The 16,095-nt window shown below is 27.4% G+C and overlaps 1 protein-coding gene across 3 annotated transcripts in view; it reads left to right on the top strand.

The window, feature by feature from the left end:
• The window catches only part of LOC142332611 (uncharacterized), a 643,294-nt gene that overhangs the window by 383,259 nt on the left and 243,940 nt on the right, over positions 1 to 16,095 (top strand). For all 3 annotated transcript variants that reach the window (XR_012758351.1, XM_075379149.1, XM_075379148.1), the window contains one exon: positions 3,888 to 4,314. Coding sequence is in view for 2 of the 3 variants with exons in the window: in XM_075379149.1 (XP_075235264.1) it covers positions 3,888 to 4,314 (427 nt within the window). In the remaining variant the exon portion in view is untranslated. The remainder of the gene's footprint in view (positions 1 to 3,887; positions 4,315 to 16,095) is intronic.

The following is a 16,095-nucleotide window of genomic DNA, read 5'->3' as shown; positions in this document are numbered from 1 at the left end:
CTTTAACATCATTAACTGCTAGTTCTATGTAAAGATTAAAAAGTAACTGGGATAGAGAACATCCTTGTTGGACTCCCTTTCTTATTACGGCTTCTTTCTTATGTTCTTAAATTATTTCTGTTGGTGTTTGGTTCCCGTTTTGTTGCCACTTATCACCAAATATTTTCCTTACACCAATATAATTCATATTTATTTATGTTTTTATTTTTTTTTGTGAAAAATATTTTTTTTAAAGCATTTTATTTATAGTCTTCGATTTTCAGTGCAAAAAGTAAAATTGCAATAAAAAAAATATGTGTAATATCAGCCAATTTTAAATTTATTTTGAAGCTTATATAACATTACATTATGTTCAAATATAATGTTATTCTCATGGCTTCCATGACTTTACTTATCATAACCAAGTCTATCAATAAAATTTTGCATGATTCTTTTGCACAAGACAGGTTGGATTCCACTAATAACGAGTCAAATATTTGCTTTCAAATCATTGATGATTGGTGGTTTATTGCTATAGAATTGCGACGTAACATAACCCAGACAAAAAAGTTTAAAGGCGTCAAGTCATATGATTTTGGTGGCCAATTGTTATTACCATTTAATAAAATTATCAAATCATTGAACTGTTGATGCAATAACTGAATTATTTCAGGAGTTGTGTGACATGTAGAACCATTGTGTTGAAACATCTCATTCAAATCAACATTTTTTAAATTTCCTAACAAAAAATCACATCGTAGCTCAGTAGTGCACTCACTATAATAACATATCTCCTTCTTCATTAAAAAAAAAATGACCCTGTAATGCCACCAGCTCATAATCCGCACCAAACAGTGATTTTTTTGAGATGTAATGGTCGCTATTGCATCATTTATTGATTGGCATCATCCCAAATTTGGCAGTTTTGCTTGTTTAAAAAAAGCCTTTAAGCCAAAAAGAACCTCATCTGAAAAGATGATTTTTTGATGAAAATTTGGATCCATTTTGAGATGTTTTAAAGTCCAATTAACAGATCATCTACACAATTATGGTTCCATGGCATCAATCCTTGAGTTAGTTTAATCTTATATGGGTATAGACCAAAATCTTGATGCAGAATTCACCGTGTTGCTGTTGTTGAAGAAAGGTCCAACTCCAAGGCTTGAACGATGTGAAACCGATAAATTTTGATTTTCTCGAACACTTACACTTAGAGCAGTAATATTCTCGTCACTCGTTACATTTCTTTTGTGAGTTGGTGTATCTACATCAAATAGAAAATATTGTCTGTGAAGTTTTTAACCAAACAATGAATTGTGATTTTGTTTGACTGGTTATGCACACCATAAATATTGTGAAGCACACATTATGTAGCTGTAACTAATTCTATATTTCAATAGTAAGTTTTTATGATTTGTTAGTGTTGTTGAGGTATGAAGTATTTTATAATTATATTTTAATATATAATAATACAATTTTACAAGGGGGCTTTCCTAACTCTTAATATCACTTGTTTTACAATGTAATTCGAAGAGTTTTCCAATTAGTAGTGATTACTAGGTTATTTATTTACATAAACTTCATTATAACCCATGTTATGGTTTCAGTATGTACAAGAGCAAAGAATTTTAATCTGCAATTTCACATTTAGACATTTAGCAGAATGTTTCTAGTATCTTTCCTACTATGATGTATTTTTCAAATACTACCTTCTTTATAGTGTGATAAATTCACAAACATTTTTCTAATGGGTTGCAGTTTTTAATTTTTTTTATAGGATTATTAAAAGTGATTGCTTATAAAAAAAAAAATTCAACGATATGTTAAAGCACACATAAATTCCCTTTCTTTGTGTAACTCTGTTGGATTCTTTTGAGTTAAGAATGTAATAAAATAGAATATTTTATAAAATTAAAAAAAAAATAGCCTTGTAGTTTGAAAAATATTCATGCGAAGAATACATTATAATATATGTAAATTCACAAAAAAGGGAATGTACATGGCAGATACAGGTAGTTAAACAGAATGCATAAAAATACTTTTAGACTCAAATTAAATTGCAACCACTTGTGTCAGAGTGCCTTTCAAACATCTTCATAATATAAATAATGTAGTGGCACATTCTGTATGTTAAAACAAAAAGAGTAGCATTTGTTAAAGTAGCAATCCACTCTGAAGCATCTTGATGTGTTCATTTTCAGGTTGAAAAAAATTTAATGGAACAAAAAAATTAAATGTTGTGTACTAATTTTGTAAACAATATTTTTTAGAATTTTAAATAAATTTGTTTGTCCTTATAATAAATAACAGTTAAAATAACTGGAGAAACACATTTTTAACTTGGGAGTTGGATTTTTTTTTTAAAAATCTAATTAAAAAAAGAATCTGGACTTTCTGTATCTTAAGAACAGTTCTCAAAGAACTACCAGTAACACCTAAATTGTTACTTTTTTACTTATAGTATCTTACCTTTTTTTACTTTGTCAAATATATAGCTACACTGTAGAGGTAGACAATATACTATACAAGAAATTAAGAAAAGAACACTATCAAGTCAAATTTTGTATGTTGGAGTTTTTGTAGTTGTTGACATTTCATGACCCTATCCTACCAAATAATAAAATCTTAGTATTGAAAAATACACTAATGATGTATGTACAAACATATGTATATATTGGCTTGTTTTTTTGTAAGTTATCTCCAGACTAGACAGATCAATTTAGATGAAATTTCCTCATCATCTGGTGATCTGCCTGGGAGCAGTTCGTTACTCCACTGAGTCTCCCTTCATTTCTGCCACAAGCTTTCTACTTCATCCACTTTTAGTTTCAATGTTCCTCTCATCTATTAACTACATCCTTCTTCTTCCTTGCTTCCTTTCTCCTTCTACTGAACCTTTTGATGCAGTTGTCAAGATTTCACTGCTTCTAATCATGTATTCGAACTGGTTTCCTTTTCTTTTGTGTACTTCCCACATAAATGTTCTTTCTGATTTAATCCTGCTCTTTACTTCTCATTTCTCACTCTATCTATCTGTCTTACTTTCTCCATCCTTTTCTGTATCTGCATGGATGAAATTTGGCACAATGATTTCTATATACAGCTTTAATACTGTTTAACTTTAGTCCCAATTGGTCAAGGGACAGGGAAGATATCGGTCCCACATCTCAAAATTTTACCCAAAGGATAGGTAAATTTGTTCATATAATTTAATACTTGTTAGATAGCTAAAATAATTTGTGATGGTGTTTGGTTTTATTCAAACTCACATTAAGGGGATAGGGGTGAAATAATCACAAGAGTAGAATAATTTATTACATAATTATTCACTAGCATACTTACATGTTTTGATGTTTCACTTAATTTTACTCTTACCTGTAGTCTAATGAGGAGAAAACTCTCAGTAGCCGAAGTTGCATAATGTCCCCAGCTTAACTGCAGAAGTTACGCATACAATCCCTTGGTTCATCCATGAAAATACTGGTGCAGTATTTTTTTTGCTGTTGTAGCACATCTATCCATTTCTTACGTTATCTATATAATCTTATCGTATACTAATCAGAATAAAACATTTATCTAGGATAGTTTTTTGTTTTATTGCATTTTTTTATCTTGACTGAATTTACCCACAACTAAACCAGTGTTTTAATCGTATTATAAATAATATTTTATTGTACTTATTATTTACTGTATTCAGCGGAATATCAATAAATATGTAAATGTTAATCAATTTAATTTTTTCTCGATAATCTCAGTCTGCATGAAAATTTGGATAACTAGGACTCAAATTATTATTGATATTCTATTATACATATTGTACTATAAAAGGTCTGATTAAATAAAATTAAAATTATTTTAATTTAAACAATATTTATATAAACATTTAATTATTTTTTTTATTTTTATAGAGAGAAGAATCGATGAAGCGGTTACTTGAATGGAAACAAAGAATGCTTCAATCACCTTTAACACGTAAAAATTCATGTTCATCGACACGTGGTATAGCACAAAATGAATTAAATTATTACAAACAACAAGTTTTAAGAGATTTATCGAATTGTGATACAACACCAGTCGGTACACAACATTTAGCACAAAGTTCAATTATAAATCAATTAAAAACATCACAAACATGGGATAGATTATCGTCAACAACACCCGATAATGAACCGTGGAATTCTAACACTATGCCTGAATTTCGACCATCTCGTAAAAAACATTCGGATGATCATAATATACGTTCTTCATCCGGTCGAAGTCGATCGCAAGATGGAAGAAGATCTGCTAGTATTCTTAATCAGAGTCGTTATACAAGTTATTCATCTGATGATGAAGGTAAGATTATAAATTATATTACTTAAAAATAGCACTTCTGTTAGTTTAATTAATTAGTGTTGGATTTAACAAAAATGTACCTAATTACTTTATATCTAAATAACATGATAATTATCCAGTACTGTTTGCTGAAACATATAATAAGAGAAATATGAAGAAATTAAAGTTGGCGCTGACAGTATTTTTTTTCCATTCATTTTTCTCATATAGATCATTATATACTTAGAATATAGCCAGTTTTTTTTTTTACAATATATCAAACAAGAAGAGTTGTGTTATTATCCAATTATTTGGATAAAAAAAACAAAATAATTTTCTCTGTTTTACTATTAATTATCTTTATTATGATATGCATTGCTGTCTACATTTAAATAAATAATTTTTATAAATCATTATTTTTAAAAAAAATGTTTACCTTAAAGCATTTATATGAATTATTTATATAAATCATAATTTAAATCAATAATCAATAATTTATATAAATCATGAGATTTATGAGGAGCCTTTTTATTCTTGTAAGATAGCAAAAAATATGTTATCAATGATAATAAAATTTTATTTATTAAAAAAATTTATCGGTAACATTATTAACAAACAAAGCATAATAAATAATATTCTTAAATTAGTAATTATTAAACAACTTAATTTTAAATTAATGAAACATTTTCTTACAAATACCATTCAAAATTAATTTTTAACGCTACTTTCCATGGAGTATCTGGTGGCATTGCTGTTAAAATATATAAAAAAATAAATCTTTTAGTCTGATCAGTACATAATAATACATATATTGATCATATCATTATAAGATAAATTAAAAATACAAAAACAAATTACAAGATAAAAGATAGATCTCTGTGGCGGAGTGGTAGCATCTTGGCCTTTCATCTGGAGGACCCAGGTTTGATCCCAATCAGGCATGGCATTTTTCATAAGCTACAAAATTACCTTTACATATCCCAGTCACAAGCACCAAGCTTATGTGGCAATATAATAAAAAAAAAGAAAATGTGATTAAAGTCCTTATTAATTGATTAAATAATGTTATAACGAAATAATGATAAGTAAATAAATAATTATAAAGAATTACTACAAAATAATTGACAATTCAAAATATATTATTGAGAATTATTTTAGCACATGTTTTATATATATATATTACGTGGGAAACAGAAAAATCTTTATTTTTAATCCGTACTGTTTAAAAATTCATCAAGAGAGTAAAATTGTTTCTGTAAAAGAAAATCTTTTCATTGTAGATTAAATAAATTGGTAGGAAGATTTTTCAGTCTGTTTGGCAATTTACTACAAATGGCAATGGAAGTGTAAAAAGGTAAAGTATTGTGTTCAATTATACGAAAACATTTCCGTTATCTGGCATTTTAAAGATAAATAAGTATAAATGATCTTTCTTTTTGGCAAAGATTGCATATTTATAAATATAGACCCACACATTAATTAACACATTTAATTTTCTAAGTATTGGTCTCTACAGTTCATATTTATGGGCCCCAAACAATCTTACCGTTTATTTTTGGATCTTAAAAACTGGTACTGACTTTTAGAGGGAATCCCGAGATAACATTATGCTTTATGTGGAAACCTTTTAATGGCACCTGACTTAAAAAGGTTATAATGTGAAACCCCTTAAATACTTAATTGAATAATACAAATACAGTAAATATCATGTATTGTCACCTCCATTCATTGATTGTAAATCACGATGATTTTAGGTCATTATAACCAATAGTCACAATAACCGATGTTTAGGTAGCTTAGTGGTACTACTTTAATATGCCATCTACACGTGTATTGTAACACAATAAAATAATAATAATTATAATCTATTTCTGTAATAAAATAATATAAAGAAAAAAAATATCCAGTAATAAATATAAATATGGTAGAGTAAAAGAAGGTAGAGAAAACTTGTAAAAATTACATTTTCTGCAAGTCAGTTATTTTGCTTTGTTTCGAACATTTCGTGTGGTAATACAGTTTTTGAAGGTTCTTTTCTAAATTAAAACAAATATTCTTTGTTTCTTCGTCAGCAATTCCTGTAAAACTGAGAAACCGGCAAATAGTTTTCACTGCTGGAAAACTTCTGGAAGATTTGGTGGGTTGATGTCTTCATCATTGTTGATAACGTTACCTTTGTTATCATTACCTATGTCCCCATCTATTTTTGCTAGAACTGAAACCACTACATCATCGTCTGTTACAGTTTCATGCATTTCTAAATCTTTGTCAACCTCTTGATAGTCTTCAAACAATGCATTTGACAACAATTGATTTTGCAGACTATTGCCCCATTCTGCTAAAGATTCTTCTTCGCATGCGACATAAGTAACTTCGCTAGCCTGTGGTAAAAATCTGCACGTTGAAAGCAATTTTTTTCAATCAGAGGAGAAACCTCAATCCATGATCTTTCTAACATAATTACAGTATCCAGAATAGTTATTTGTGTTTCCATTTTTTGATCTTAATCCTGTATTATTTGTAAAATTAGGTGCATTTTGTAATGAACTAAATCGACTTCATCTCAATTTGTATTTTTCATAATCAAGTTTGTCAGATTTTGTTTTTTTATATGCCATGCATAGAATTTTCCTTTATGGTTAATATCTTTTGTATATATCTATGTTTCTATAAGTGATTTTCAGAATTTAATTCAGTAACTCAATGTAGAGGTGGGTGTTTCAATTGTTTCTGCCAAACAAAAATGAATTGTAAATTGAAAAAAAAAACAACTGTTGGGAAAAACAAGTTGAATTATTAGTTTGCTAATGTTCATGACTCATTTTTTCAATGCATTGCTAAACTGCTTGTTTTTATATTTAAAAAAATTTTTTATTTTAATATTTTTCTCAACAGATCGGCTGCAGAATGCAGGATGTTTCAGTTGACACCAGCTAATACCATTTATCATTTTATTACAAGATTTGACAGTTTTATGACCCTTTTACTCTGCACTTTAATGTTACAGTATTTTTATGAAAAAGATTTATTTGGTTTATGAAACTGTTCGATCTTACCAGCTTAGCTTACAGAGTATTTAATATTAATAAAACACAGTTTACTGAACAAATAACCTGCTGTTTTCAACAGATGGCAGTTTATTCACTTTATCTGTTTTTATTAATGTAATGTAATGTTCATTAGAGTGAGCCGACAACTCTGTTTGGGATTCAATATGTTTGCTATGTAGCATTACTATTGGGCAGAAAAAAACAGTTTGTAATGAAGTGAAACAACAGTTTGTTTTTATTCTAATAAACAACAGTGTAGTTAAGCTGTTTCATATTTTCCGACACATTACTATCTCTATTTGCTCCTTCTATATACATTGAAAATGTCTTCCATAATAATATGTAATGCAATTGCTCCAAATTAATTTATATTCTCATCAGTTACTGTGTTTATCAGAGTATTAGAGTATGTTTTGTTAATTTGCTTACGATCTATTGTATTTTGTTTATGTTTTAAAAAAGATAAAGTAATTATCTTTGTTAAAAATATTGGCGCTTTGGTATGGCTGTTGGACAATATGTTATATATATATATGTTAGTATCATTTATTTATTTTTGTTAGATGAATTTTTCATTGAGTCCTGTACTTTATGTATCATGTTGTAAGTGCAAGTAGGTAGTCATTAAATTTGTAGACAGCCACTCACACTTATAAATAGTATGCTTTCTAATTTTTTACTGCCACTGAGACAAACCAAATGGTAATTTCTGGGCTTAATACATGTTTATATATAAAATATATTAACATGTGATAATAATATAAATATTATAACAAAACATCTACATTTTTATTAAACGTGTTTTCTAAATGTCCAACATACCACATATGGTGGCTCTCCTGGGGAGAAAACAATTGATATTTTATGTATATCAGTAATCTTTAAAATAAAAGTTCACCTCTTCACCTGTGATTAAATATATACATTGTTTCTCTTTAAAACATTCAAAATTCCAGGCTTTCATTTTATTATTTTTTAATAATTGTGTTTCATGACTACAGAATGTTTAGTGTATTTCATAATATTGTGTTTATGTTTTCTAATAATTGTAATATTTCTCTTGAAATATAGGTCAATGATTACAAGAAAAAAGCTTAAAACACAAACAATTTTTAATTTTTTTTCTCTTTACTTAATTTTTGTCCTTTTAAACAAATCATTGCATTATTAGTTCCAATAGTCTACAAATTTATGTTTAAACATTGTAACATATAAATTGTTATATAGGTATTTTATGTTAGTGTGTTAACTTAAATATAGGTTTTAACACAGATATTTTACTTATTGTTTCATAATTGCTACTATAAAACCTTAATGATTTTTTTGCTTGATCTCGGGTGATTCTTTAGTTATTTGAAGAATAAGTCATTTAACGCAAATTATATTTGAGATGTAAGATCATTGATTAATATATGCACATTTCCCATCCATGACCATAATTTACAGACAGCCACTCATAATAATGATCATTATCTAAACAATTTTGGACATAGTAGATACCCGCTGCCTAAAGAGGGCTTTGAATAATTTCTTTATGTGAGATTATTTATCTTGATTTGAGGTTCTTTTTTTAAAAAAATGTCCAGAAAAAAATAAAATTATATATGTAAAATAACGAATGAAACATTTTCTAGAAACAATAATAGAAACTACATAATAAATTATTAAATTAGAAATCATGGAATAGTACTGAAAGAAATATACAACAAATATTGTAGTGATCTATTTTATCATGAGAATTTTATAGTTGCCAGATTTACATACACTAGTTAAGTTCATCAAACCACCAATTTGCTTCTTATTTTTGCCACCTTGTCTAATTATATAGCAGTTTCACTTGGTGTAAGTAAATAAACAGTGACGTTTACTATAATAATTTTTTTAACAAATTTGAAATTTTTTATTAACAATTGTTTGTTTTTTTAACATAATTCATAATTTTTTAGTGATATTTTGCTATTAATTTTCTTTTTTAGAAATATATATATATATTTTTTAAAACAATGGGAATGTTGGCAGCATTGCATGATCATAATATGAAATATTTATTGTAATGTTGTAGATAAATTATTTTGAGTTACAGATTACGAATAATTTAATTAGTTTTATTATAAGTTTATTATATAATAACAACAGATTATTCTACCGTTTGCTATATATTGTTTTTTGCAACTATTTACAAGAGAATTACAAGATAGACATTCCACTGTTCTGTATATCATGCATTAATCTCCAATTACAGTAGAATTCCTATAATCTAGTTGTAGTTTATAAATCTCTACAATAGCTGATAATTTCCAGATCATATTATTTGATTAGTACAAGAAATTAATTTAATTAAAAATTTCCTGTTTAAAATTAAAAAAAAATTTATATCATTTTGATATCTTGGTTAAATTAAAATTACCATTTATTTAAAAAAAAAAGTATCCACTTCTATTAAACCAGACAAAAAAAAAATATTTTTGTTTAACAAAGCACAATGCGTTTGACTAAAGACAAAGGTCCTTGACATGCTTAAAGATGTTTTAATAATTTTTATAAAGAAGCTGATTAATAAATAATTTTTTACTTTGAAGCAGCTTAATAAAACAATAAGCTTTCATTATCGTTAAATATTAATTATACTTTTGTATATACATTCCTGTCTAAAAGTATATCATCTTTTGGGGCTTCCTTTTTCATTAGAAAGTCACAAGTTTTCAAATATAAAAATTGGTTTTTATATCATGTTTGGCATCTGTAAATATGAGTCATGTAGATCAATATTTAGAAAATTAAAAAAATTTAATTTATCCTTGTGTAAGTTAATATTTATGAATATGCACTCTTTAAATCAAACAATGGAACTGTTTTTGTATTACTCAACACAGTACTTTGGATTATGAGAAATGGCTAAATTATAATTCTGTTGCCATTATTGAAATGCCATTATTGTAGATTATTGAATCATTTAAAAAAATTTTCCCATCAATTTATTAAAAATATAATTAAAAGAATTTCTTTTACAGAAACAATTTTCCTTTTTTGTTCAGTTTTTAAATGATAATAATTAAAACACTTCAAAAATTCTGAATTTTCTTATTCTCTAATAAATACGGGCTCAATTTTCATTAATGCCTTCTGAATTGGAAATTGTTTTGTAGTTACTTTATTTATTTATTTACTATCTTCATGTTATTTACTTTAATATTATTTCATGTCTATATTTTAAATAATTTATATGGATCTTAATCACATCTATAGTATTCTATTTTATTATTAACTGTGTTTTTGTTAATCACAGTTTTATCATAGTTTCCCTTGATCTATCCAGGCAAATGTTGGGGCAGTTCCTTTTTTATTCATGATATAGCCACCCATTCCTCTTGTTTTCTATATTATATATTATTATGCACAAATATTAATAAAATATTTATTTCTTATTCCCATTAGATTACTTAAACTAAAATATTTTATTACTGAACCTACATCTGCTACCGAATTTATAAATAATTAAAAAAATTTTTTTTTCCGATTTCTGATTCCTTCATTTTAGCTGAACAAATAATAAATGTTTAATAATTTCCCCATTCATACCTTTAAATAATTTTTTTTCTTGTATAAATTTATTTACTATCTTTTCATACTGTCTTAGTATTATTTTTTTATGTCAATACGGACACGACCACCTGTGGTTTTTTTAATCTGTATTTTGAGACACTGCTCTGATTAGAGTTTTACCATGGTTTTCTTTGATCCATCCTGGCAAATACTGGATAATTCCTTTTCTATCCGTGGAGTATTACATCTTATCATTCCCGAAATGATACACAAAAAACTATATAAATTGTATATTAATATAAGTAAAATTTTTATTTATTTATTTTAACTTTTTAATTAATATATGCTAAAATGTTTATAAGTAAAACCTACAAAAATATTTAATGATTTTTATACATGTGCTTACTCACACATTCACTCACACACAAATATACTCATACAAGCAAAGACTGGCTGAATTATCAGTTTACAAGACTGTATTTTATTAATACCAGATAAAGGAAGGCTACTGAATTTTGGTTTAAATTCTGAAATATACTATTATTTATAAGATATTTCTAAGTGGTGTAAGGTTTTTTTTATTTCATTCCATTCAGCCAAAATAAAAATTTGTGTAAAAATAGGTTATTTACTGTTTATACAAGTACTGGTTGCTGGTAATTTCAATGTCTGTAATTTAATTTTAACATTGATGACTGCTTATTTCTTTAATATTTTTGTTTACTTATTAATCTGTATGTTTATAATAATATAATTATTGGTTATGCAAATGGGAATTGGTTGTTATTGTTGGACGAAACATTCTTATTATTTATACATGGTTCTCAGGTGGCGTATGAGGTTATTATTTATAATTGATAATGTCTCTTGTTGCATTCTGTAATTATTATTATTATCATTTGTAATATACACTGTACTACATTTAGCATTATTATTATTAGATATAATAAAAATAATACTTATTTTTATATTAGCAAGAACTCATTTATCCTACTTTAATGTTACCACGATTTATTTGGATAAATTATAAAAAATATATTGTGGGACAAAAAGATTTAATTTATTATCTAAATTACTTTAATATTACAAATAAAACTTCTGCAAGCGTTTCTAATTCATTAAAAGTTAAATATTGGAAAAATGCAATAGCTTTTAGTATTATGCAGAATTCTAAAATGAAAAGCGAACAGTTTTTATATTAATATTTATTTCAACACAATTACAATTTTATTAATCTAAATTACATCATTAAATTTATCATTTCTTACAACATAACATGAAAAATGAAAAAAAAAATGAGATAAATAAATGTATACAAAAAATAAAGATCTGAAAATAATGTTGATACATAGTGTTCAAAAAGTGACGCAGTCTTATGGGAAAATGAGTAAGTTACAATAGTTGTTGAAAGTGGTCTCCATTATGCGATTCACATAATTGAATGCAACATTGCATGCTCTTAAACACATGTTGTAATGTTTGTTGAGGAATTGCAGCAACACATCATTCAGTTTCACTCTGCGATTCTGGAGTGGTGTAAGGGTGATTTTTGTAAGCAGCATCCTTAAGTTACAAGAAAAAGTCAAGAGGGGCTAAATCAGGAGACCGAAGGGGCCACAACCCCTTTGAAATCACTTGTCCATGAAAACACTGATCCAATAAAGTCATAGTGTATGAGCCGTAGCATTGTCCTGCTGAAACTATATGTACTCTAACCTGGTCTGCAGGTATAGTGTTTACAAATTGTTGCACCTCTATATATAGCGCTCACTGTTAACTGAGCCGTGAAAGAATTTCATGAAGATTTGCCTATGTGAAATTACATGCTAAACATCCATTTTTTGTCTATGCAGAGGGCACTTGTGCAGCTGATGTGGATTTTCTATACACTAAATGCATGAATTCTGTGCATTCACGTATCCATTGAGGTAGAACTATGCCTCATCAGACCAAAACCGATCATTGAGTTCATTCCCATTTGGTTTTACAGTGACATGAACCGCTGACAGAAATCTACATGTTTTCTAGTGTTTGCAGGTAACAACTCATAAACAACACGAATTCTGTACGGATGCATCTTTAAACGCTTGCGCAATGCCATGTGAGCACTATCGACAGAGAGACCAGATCGCTAGATAGACATTGCATAGACTTTTTGGACTAACAGATATAATATAATATGCCACTTGCATGTCGATCAACATTTATGGTGTTAGTGCTTTCGGTCGACTACTGTTGGTTGCATCTGCCATATCCCCTGTCTCTGGGAACTTGTACTTGTTGATAGAGGACTTGTTTGGTGTTTTCACAAAAAAGTATTCTGGGTCTGGGCATAACTGGCACATCTAATGTATTGGGAGACAATAAATATTCTCTGCTGCATTGTGTAACCAATTTTTTCTCAATTTTTCTCAATTAAACTTGCAACAAAAGAAGGAAACATTCTTCCATAAAGTTGTGTCACTTTTTGAATACTCTATAGAAGACTAACAGCAACTTTATCTGTAAGAAGTATTTCTAATGTTTATTTTTGTATTAAAAAATATTTTTAATCAATCTTGCAACTTTCTGGTTACAGTTTACAAACCACGTATAAATGTTTCAAGTTTATAATCTAATCATTTAGTTAAAATTGTTTTTTTTTTTTACTTTGCATTCATCATAAATAATAATACAAAATAAGGTAAATAAACATACAGAATTGAGTTTTAACACCATGATGATCACATAAACTACAAAATCATGACTGTATTTCACAATATGTGTACAGTACCCAGTGTAGTACTCATTTTTTGTTGTTGCTGATTTAATCACTATGTAAGCTTTTAAGGGTTGTACATAAAAGATTCAATATTTGTTGGGTATGGTAAATGCCAAACCTGACCAGGATTTGATTGCAGATCTTTTCAGATGAAAAATAAAAATACTACTACTCTGTCACAGAGATTAATAGAGTAACAAGTTTTTTTATTCTTTTTAGTTTAATGGTCTTTTAGGTAGATTTCATAAAAAAGCTGCCAATTGTAATGGCACCATGTTTCGACTTCTGGAAAATTTTGACATATCTTCATGTTTCACATCTCCTAGACCCCAAAACCACCATCAGTTCAAAAGTTTATATATATATATATATATATATATATATATATATATATATACATATACATTATATATATATTTCACTTTCTTGTGGACATGAAAACTGCCGTAATTTTACGCCAATCACTTTCAAATTGATACATAAAATATAACAACCCAAAATCTCATTAAAGTTTGTTAATGGCGAAAATCGGACCACGGGAGTGGAAATGAGGGGCTTTTTTGAAAAAAACAAAATATTGCTATAACTTTTTTATTAAGTAAAATATCGAATTAATTTAAAGTTCTTACTGTTCTTTGGATATGGGCCTAATACTTATCTATGTAAAGTTTTTTGATGTCACCAACCATTGGCTCAGGGATAGAAAAAATGGGGTTTCGAAGACAAAAAAATCATTTCTCCCTAATAGGCACAGTATTGGATCGGTTTAAAGTGGTTATTAATCCTCTAAACATTACCTAAAATTTTTCTCTGAAACAATTTTTAATATGACCAACCCTTATGGCAAGGGATGACCAAAATGTTGCTGGAATTGTAAGAAGATTGGACTTGTTGTATGCTAAGCATGTGAAACTTTTTTTCACATGCAACCATTGCATTGAGTAAATTTGAAGTTTTTCTTAACTTTAAGGTGAACATTTTTTTTATCCTCTACTTAGCAGTGAAATCTACTTCCGCCTTCCGGCATGCCGAAAGGGATTTTTTCACAACAGTTTCACCCTGATGATACATTTATAACTTCAAAATGCATAATTATACAATTAGAAAAAGTTACAAGATGAATTCATGCAATAAACTGATTTACCAATTTATATAATATTTTGGATTTTCTCTATGTACTGCTGTGTTGTTGATTTCAGCCCAATAGCACCTGCATTTTTGTTCATGTAGTAAATATTCCTTCCTATATTTTTATATCTCTGGTTCACTGAAGAATGTTATTAATTAAAACGCAAAACAAACTGGTACTTAGAAAATGGAATTTTCAGCGTTGAAATATAATTTGAACGATTTACTCTAACAGGAAGGTGCAATCACTAACCCTTTTTACAATTTTGTTACATATAGGTAATAGTAATTGGATAATGATGGAAAAGTAGCATTTCTTTGCACTTCAAAGAAAATGCTGTTATATTAATGCTTTACATCATTGAAAGTATGAGCGTACTGTTTATTTAGAGTAGAAAAAATCCTGTTTAATTTAATGAAAAAAAAAGATTAAAAAAAAGAAGTTTTTTTATAAAGTGAAAGATTCAGCTGCTGGATAAACAATTTTAGATGCAATTTTTGGAAGGTTACATTTGGGCTATCATCACAGTTCAGACTTTATATTAACAATTTTTAGCTTTGTTTACAAAGTTGAATGAACATCTCTGGGAAAAATAGTTCATGATGATGAGATTTAAAGATGTAATTTCATATTTAGGAAATATATAACATAATAATAGAATTAAAAAATTCCTCCTTAGGTCAGTAATGCGATTACTACCTTTAATAATTAATTTACTTTTTTTCATTTTCAATTTAATATATTTAAAACTATAAACTTTTGAAATGACAAACCAAATCAGATTTTATAATGTTTTTAATAATTTACTTCAAAAGATTTTCAATTACTGTTGCAACCACTCATGATAATGTTGCTACAATTGAAAACATTTTGATTAAAAATTTGTATTTATAGAATTTGTTAGTTTGTCATTTCAAATATTTAAAATTTTAGATAAATAAAAAAAAAAAGTAAATTAGTAACTTGAAATGCTGATTGCAGTATTGAATTTTATTGATGCAGCATACATTTTTATTTTAAATAATTAATTTCAATTTCTGATCATCATGAATGAAAACAAAACAAGTTTTATTTACCTCTCTTTCATTTTACTGGTATTTAATTTTTAAATTATTATTTTTATTATTTATATAATTAATTTACTTAGGGTAAACATACCACATTTTCAGTTGTTATGAGGAGCTGTTCTGTAACTTAACTCAAAACTTAATTTGAAGCAACATATCTTGTCTGCTAGAGGTTACAAAAACTGAATTCGTGGTTCATTTTATAGCTTATTCTTTTAATAATTATTTAATCTGTTAGAACCCTAATGCAAA

This window comes from Lycorma delicatula, chromosome 11 (genome assembly GCF_047948215.1).
Source record: "Lycorma delicatula isolate Av1 chromosome 11, ASM4794821v1, whole genome shotgun sequence".
In the NCBI taxonomy this organism is placed as follows: domain Eukaryota; kingdom Metazoa; phylum Arthropoda; class Insecta; order Hemiptera; family Fulgoridae; genus Lycorma; species Lycorma delicatula.
This window is presented reverse-complemented; position numbering and strand designations above follow the sequence as displayed.